The sequence below is a fragment of the Colius striatus genome, chromosome 11, assembly GCF_028858725.1.
Source record: "Colius striatus isolate bColStr4 chromosome 11, bColStr4.1.hap1, whole genome shotgun sequence".
Classification (NCBI taxonomy): domain Eukaryota; kingdom Metazoa; phylum Chordata; class Aves; order Coliiformes; family Coliidae; genus Colius; species Colius striatus.
Window position 1 is genome coordinate 24,813,702 of NC_084769.1, and position 7,552 is coordinate 24,821,253.

Below are 7,552 nucleotides of genomic sequence, written 5' to 3' on the forward strand. Positions count from 1 at the left end.
ATGAGCAGCCCCCCGGGCTGAGGCAAACTAATCTGGAGCCTGCCGCCCCCACCCCCGTCCCCCCTCCCAACCTGGACTTCGTTTTTATAAACGTACCGCCAGGATCCAACCTGTTGGAGGCAAATAACCATTTGCATCATGTCCAGCCGGGGACCGAGCTGCCGCCGCCCGCGATGTGCAAGGCCATGAGCAAAGCAGCGAGCTGGGAGATGGACGGACTGCGCGGCGACAGCAGTGGCGGGGGAGGTGGCGGTGGCGGCGGCGGCGGAGCCCCGGGGCAGTGCCGTAATTTTCTCTCCTCGCCCGTTTTCGGGGCAACGCATTCGGGCCGAGCGGCCGCCGCTGCCGCCGCTGCCGCCGCCGCCTCGGGGTTCGCCTACGCCGGCGGAGGGGAGCGCTCGGGGGCTACGGCGAGGCCCGACCCCCCGGCCAAGGACTGCCCGGGCTCCGCTGCGCCAGCCGCCGCCCCCGCGCTCGGCTATGGGTATCACTTTGGCAATGGATACTATAGCTGCAGGATGTCCCACGGGGTTGGGATCCAGCAGAACGCCCTGAAGTCTCCCCCTCATGCCTCCATTGGCGGCTTTCCTGTGGAAAAGTACATGGACGTCTCCAGTCTGACCAGCACGAGTGTCCCCGCCAATGAAGTCTCCTCCAGGGCGAAGGAAGTGTCCTTCTACCAGGGCTATACAACCCCCTACCAGCACGTTCCTGGGTATATAGACATGGTCTCAACGTTTGGCTCTGGGGAACCGAGACACGAAACATACATATCAATGGAGGGCTATCAGTCTTGGACTCTGGCTAATGGCTGGAATAGTCAGGTTTACTGTGCCAAAGACCAGACACAGAGCTCACACTTTTGGAAATCGTCATTTCCAGGTACGAGAGCGAGAGAAATGGTCTGAGATGAATCCCCCCCCCGTGCATCCTCCGCCTGCCCGTCCCCTCCCCCGCCCCCCGGGTTGCAGGGGCGGCCTGCCGAGGTGGACACGCTGCACAGACAAACACAGAGCGGAGAGACGTGGGGACGCCGGATTTTCCTTTTTCCTTTCCCCCCTCCCCTCCGCCCTCTACCCCGAGGAAACCTCACCCTCTCCTTTCCACCCCACAGGACGGACCCCAGAGTTCCCCCGCCACCCTACACCAGGGCCCCTGATTCCCATCCCGCGGGCACCAGGGCAGCCTCGGGCTCCTTCTCCTGCCGCTTCCCTAAGTGCCCGGGTTTGTATTCGCGTTTGCAATTTTCAGGACGACGACTCGAAAGCCTGGGCTCCTCTGCCTCTCCGGCTGGCGATTGACCTGGCCCCAGAGCACTTAAGAGGCGGCGAGTTAGTGAGGGCACAGAGGCACAAACCACATGCAACGAAATCAGAGGAAAGTCACACCAAAGCGGTTTCTGTGTGTGCGCTGCCAGGACCGACCTGCTTTCGGCCCCCCAGTCAATGCCCCCGCTGTCCTGCACGCTCGCTAGCGATGCATGTCTGAAAAGTGATGACAGTCCATCAAGGGTTTGGTGCTTTACTAACGTGCAAATAATATGGCGATGTAAATAATAATAAACTGTAAACAACTCGGCGTTATTTATTTCCCCGTGAAAAACAGTGCCCAACAAGTATCGGTTAAGCTTTAATCGGCTGTAATAAAATTCTAATTTTTCTCATAATGTCTTTTACAATAGGGGACGTTGCACTAAACCAGCCCGATATGTGTGTCTACCGGCGTGGGAGAAAGAAGCGAGTGCCGTACACGAAACTACAGCTCAAAGAACTCGAGAATGAATATGCCATTAACAAGTTCATTAACAAGGACAAGAGGCGAAGGATATCCGCAGCCACAAACCTGTCTGAAAGACAAGTTACCATTTGGTTTCAGAACAGGAGGGTTAAGGATAAGAAAATAGTTTCCAAACTGAAAGACAATGTATCTTGATGTATTTAGTTGCGGACAGTGATGGATATACAAACTAAATTTACGACCAGCTAAAGACTTTTGGAAAGACATGAATATATATTTAATTTTTTTTCTCTCCTTCCATTGGTGGTGAAATTTCGGGAATTGTTTTCCATGAAAGTCAGTGGTTTTCTGTCAGTGGACAGGAGTGCTGACAAATCTTGAATTATAGTTCTCTTTCTTCCTTTTGAAAATAATAATAATATTAATAATTATTATATTTTCTGTTCTTCCCTCTAGGCCAGTATAAACGAATTTAAATATGTTGAATGGTTACAGTTATAACTGTCGTAAATGCTTAACTCTTCGGGGGGAGATTCTGTATTTTGTTTTCTCCGAAGAACAGCCAGTGCCAAAAAGTGTCAGTTTTGGTTTGGTATAATAAACTTCAAAACACATCGGGGGGGGGGGGGGGTGGAATCCATCGGAAAATGTAAGAAAGGCGAAGCCCAGACCCGCGGCAGCACCGGCTGTTACTGAAACCCGCCAAGTCCACCGTGACACGGAGAAAATTGCGAATTGCCTGGAGGAGTAACGTCTGCGGCCGAATTTTTATTGCTTTTCGAGAGAGGGAAAATCTCTCGGAGCTGTGGCGAGGCGCAAAGCACAGTCCCTGGCGTGTCCTACCGCACTCTCCTCGGTCTGGGTTTGATGGATTTCTTTATGCTGCAGTTTCTTTTTCGGTTGAAGGATTACACGTTCCTCGGTGCAAAAAAGAGCCGCCTGTTCCCACTTCGGGCCGGCCGGGCGCTTCGCTGGGCTGCGCGCTGGGCGCTTCGCGGGCGCGCAGGTCGAGGCACCTCCGGGAAGTGTTCTCTGCGCGACTGCGGGGTCGGCTCGACCCGTGGCCACGGGAGAGGCAGCTGCTGCAGAGGTGTGTATGAACCTGCGCAGACCTCGTGTAAAATGTCGGTCCTGGGCTGTTTGTTCTGATCAACACAAAACCCTTCTCCTTCCTCCCGCCATGGCCCTGAACAAAACTCCCGGTCGGAGAAGTTCACCGCTAACTCTTAATTTACAAAAATAAACGGGTGTTAATGACAGAAGCAATAAATAAGGAATTTCAAAAGCTGCGAGAATTTATGTAGGCCGATAGGCTACGATTTTGACGATTTTTTTATTATTTTAAACCTAGTGCGCATGTTATGATATACACAGGGTGATCAGACACGCTAGTCAACTACTAGGAGAGCGAAGCGATATCCTCTCTGTTAATGTGCCTCGTCTAATTATTCAAAAATGTATGTTCTCAACTAGTACTATTTATTATAATATACTATTGCTCTAAACATTTTGATTACCAGTGTATGTGGGTAAGAAATAAGGTAAGAGTATTTCTCCATAAACCATATCTTTTTATTTTCTTGTCTTAAAATCTGCTTTTGTGTTGGAAATATAGGCTGCAATCCCAAGTTGTTGACTCTGTTGTCAAACTGTTCCTGAATCGTCTTTAATAAAACAGTTTCTTTTCGATATCTATAAAAAGCAAGAAAATCTTTTTGTAGTAGAGCATTTCGCGGGCTGCAGGCCTGTCTGGGGTCTTCCCAGCGCCACTGATAGGACGCGATAGAGAGGTGGAGGCCATGCGGGGTGCATTCAAACGAGATAAAGGCGTTTGAAAAAGAGCCTTGCCTCTGGGGAAGCACTTTCTAGGAGAAAGATATGCTGCCTGCGAGAAATACCCAGGATGGGAGGCAGGGGAGAGTTCGTCTTTCCCCTCTGCCGCTGAATCCGGATCTACCTGCCCGGTGTTCGGCGGCCGAGGGTTGCTCAGTGCCCTTCTGTTTTCCCCTCCGAAGCTGGACCGGCACTTGCCGGTGCCTCGGCGTAGCTCTGCGGCTACGGAGGCGGCGGGCGAGGGCAGTAGCCCTCCGTTCGCTCCGGCACCGACTGGCTCCCGCGGGGGATTATCTTCCGTCTCCTCCGCCCTCTTCCTTCCCTTTTCTCTTCCGCCTGAACGCTTACGGCTTCTCAGGAGTTCATTTTCCCCGAATGCGGATTTTTTTTTTTAAAGGACCACTTCGGAGCATTTCAGATTTTATCGCAAAGTGCATTTTTGTTTGATTCTGAGAAAAGAGGAGACTTGGGGGACGCATCGTTCAAGTGCCTGGAACAGCCCTCTCTGCTGATGAAGTCTTGCTTTCTCTGAATGTTTCAAATTCTTCGTCCTCACCTCCCCCCCGGCCCTTGACACCTCCCACTCCCCCAACCACACATACTTCGGTCCTTTTAATTCTGGAGAAGTTTTTACTCCCAGCGAGGCTCCCTGCAGGCAGAAGGCCGGACACTGACAGAGCTGTTGTGCTTCCCGGGCGCGGAGCGTCGCGGGCTCTTCCCTTCCTCCTTCCACGCTTAACCTTTGGCTTTGCCGATCTCGGGGCTCTCAGAAGACGCAGCTTTGCTATAGCCAAAGCTCCCTTCCCAGGCAGGAGGAAACTCGAACTGATTGGCAAATCGGTACCAGATGGAGAGGACTCGCCTTTTAATTTCGCAACAACGTGCAGAAACACTAAGAAACCAGCAGCTACAGCGGGGAGGAGGAGGCTGGGGCTCCTAGTGCAGGTTAAATGGGGTTTCTTGGCCCGGAGCTGGGACGTTGACCAGCCTTTTTCGAAATCCCTGTGCCCAGAGCCTGAGGTCTTCCCAAGACGGTGTGACATGGCCGTACCTCGGCGCTCCACGCTCCCCGCGCGGGAGCTGAAGCCACGCGCAGCTGCCTGCGTTTAGAATAAAACGGGCACCACGATACGCAGGATATGTAGGGCGCATCATTACAGATAATTAATCCGTATCTCGACAAACGGAATTGAAAATGCGCAGTGGTACACAGATGCACTGCAGGACGGCCGGCTCGCCGGAACCGCTGCTACCATGGAGCTTGGCTCCTGTCAGGCAGCGCTGTTTCGCAGCCATGTCTGAGGCAATCCTGCCATCTCCTGGACAATCCTCGGCATAGGCAGGGGAAGCCGCCACCGCGCTTTCAGGAGCCGCATTTCCGAGTGATAAATGAGAGAGGGAGACTAATGGGGAACATGCAGAGAAGCCTTCATCTGTAAACTGGAAGAATACATTAGTGAAATTACAGCGTTTGGTCAGTTCTAATGCTGATCTCGACCTGGTTACCTATTTAAAAACAAATAATAATAACAATAAGGAGCGGAAAGGAGCTTGTGAAAGCAGTCCTCCGCCTCGCTCTGTTCCTCTGAAGCGATATTTCCTGTGCAGACACAGACGGGGGGGTTCAAACACCGCCCCCCAAACCAGAAGCTGGCAGCGACTGGAAAAAAACGGCAGAATGCCGGCCGAGAGTCTCCCGCCACGGCAGCAACGAGCCGCGACGAGAGGTTTTTATCAGTTCTTTTTCCTACAGATTGAAACACAAATTCGCTTTCTGTAGCTGTGAGTGTCTCCAGCTATTCCAGATTTTGCTTTTCGTATTTTTTTCCTCAGTATTAATTAGCAATTACAGATTAGTTGAGCAGTAATTGAAAGCTCTGTTTTGCCTAACCCCATAAAATTTAGTTTGAAGTGTCACCTTTCTTTCCGGTAACTAGGAACTCACGTCCAGTCCTTGGGGACAAAAATACAGTCTTTCAACACAAGATGTTACTTCTGTCTTCCGAGAACCGAAATTCAGAATCAGCTTTTTCGTCAAAGGCGATTATGAAAAGAAACTATCGTCCATCCTCCCTGGCAATGAAAGCAAGTAAAGTAGTAAGAGGGAGATTCAATTGGTAGACATAACTCAAACAATAAAAATTAAAGGCAGTGGTCAGTAATATCCTCCAGCGGTGCTTGTGTGGTCCTGTGTGGTCTAGGAGAGAGCAATCGTTTAAAGGTTTCTTCCTGGGCAATGAAATTACTGCAGAATTTATCTCAATTTCCCATTAAACAGAAAGATTAAATTGATTAGGAAAATGTCAAGAGGGGCAACGTTTCTGATCTCAGCTTAGAAATAAAACCAAGATTAAAACTGTGATTAAGACGACAATAACATGGAAAAATTAACCCTACCTATTAACTAAGTTCAAGTTTTTCACCGAGGTATTGAAAGTTGCAAAGTCCGGGCATTGAGGCTCTACTTGAAGGTGGGCTCACTTTGACCAGGGGAGATTCTCTTGGAAAAGAGGTCAAAGACCGAAAGGCTCGGTCAGGGTGACGGATGTGTCTCCACGGGCTCTCGCTGGGCGACAATGTCGGGGGTGGTCGGACACTAGGCTGGGCGCTACCGGGATGCTCCTCCCCGAGTTGCCCGGCCGCTCAGTCCAGTCGAGGGGTCTCCGGATTCAGCACAAGGGGCCTCGTCTTGCCTCTCTGAGAAGTACATGTTATCCCAGCCCGCACGGTTTGGGAGAGGACACAAGCAGGCTGCTATGAGGATGCTTTCAGATATGACTTTACTCATACTTAGTCCGGTGCTACGGAGAAAATGGAAGAGATAACGGGAGAAGTGGGTTCTTGTTTGATATCTTAAAAAAATTAAACAAACCTATGTATAACACACACACACAAAACCACTGTAATAACACTGTAAGGGATGATTTTCTTATCGGGGGGAAAAACAATCCTCGTATGCAACTTGGGATATAGCAGTGGGTTACTTAGCTCCGTCTGACTCTCTTCTGCCCTCCGCTGCACTCACATCCTCTGCTGCAGAGCAGATCCGGGCGTTTTCTTTCTTACAGTCTTTCGATTGTGTTTATTTATTTATTTCTTACCTCGGTAGGTTGCTCAAGTAATTTTTTGTTGTTGCTGTTGTTAATCTCAATTTGTTGATTCCCTACTGATTGTATTTTAGAGACACAATAAACCCTAAGTTTTAGAAGTGTTGTTTAAAAAATCGTCTTCACTTTGGAGTGAATATGAAAACTAAAAGAGTTTAAAAGGGCAGATGTGCGGATATAAGAGAATACTAGTCATTAGTGCATCAGAATGACCATCCTGGTAATATCTGATCAATTAAGATTTTAATTGCAAGTATACGCAGATGCATATAATGTTGCTCGCAACTAAAAGAAAAGCATCTATAAACAGGACAAAATGTATGTTCCGCGCACACACACACACAGACACAAGGTGTACCTGTCTAAGGGCACAAATGCGTAAGTGCTCCCTAAACAGTTATATCCCACTCTTAGTGGGAACGAGCCGTCGTAGCTTATTCCCAGCCCTCGGTGCACCCTCTTATGGCGAGTCCAATGCCAGGGGTGCTGGCAGCCGGGAGGCACCGCCGGGCTGGGGATTGCACCGGCACCTCAGAAACTGCAAATGTTTAATTTCCCCTCATCTTTCCGCTAGCTTTGCCAGCCAGTCCCGGAAACTTTTATAAAAGCCGAGACCATGTTTTCTCCTCCTCGTTGCGAGGTTAATATTTTCATATTTCAAGTGTTATCATAAGGCTTTTAAAAGGGGGAGAAAAAAAAAAAAAGAAGAAAAAAAAAAGGGGGGGACCCTGTGGCTCGGTGGCTGGAGGCGGTGCTGAAATTACCGGCTTTGAAGAACCTGTCTGCAAAGTTTCGTCCAATCGTTTCAGGCTTTCCACTTATTCCCTGTTGTAACTAAATACTGCTGTAAGAACAGCTGAAGTCCTTTGTTGGAA

The 7,552-nt window shown here is 49.8% G+C and overlaps 1 protein-coding gene across 1 annotated transcript; it reads left to right on the plus strand.

The window, feature by feature from the left end:
• Window positions 1-209: 209 nt before the first annotated feature.
• HOXD13 (homeobox D13) lies at window positions 210-1,932 on the plus strand. The gene is made up of 2 exons (XM_062005048.1): window positions 210-882; window positions 1,682-1,932. The coding sequence occupies exons 1-2, from the start codon at window positions 210-212 to the stop codon at window positions 1,930-1,932; spliced, it is 924 nt and encodes a 307-aa protein (XP_061861032.1).
• The last annotated feature ends 5,620 nt before the right edge of the window (window positions 1,933-7,552 follow it).

Bases quoted from the DNA above. Each gene is read 5' to 3' on its own strand.
- HOXD13 (XM_062005048.1), top strand. From the start codon at position 210: ATGGACGGACTGCGCGGCGACAGCAGTGGCGGGGGAGGTGGCGGTGGC. The intron at 883-1,681 runs GTACGAGAGCGA...CTTTTACAATAG, and splicing joins TTGGAAATCGTCATTTCCAG to GGGACGTTGCACTAAACCAG.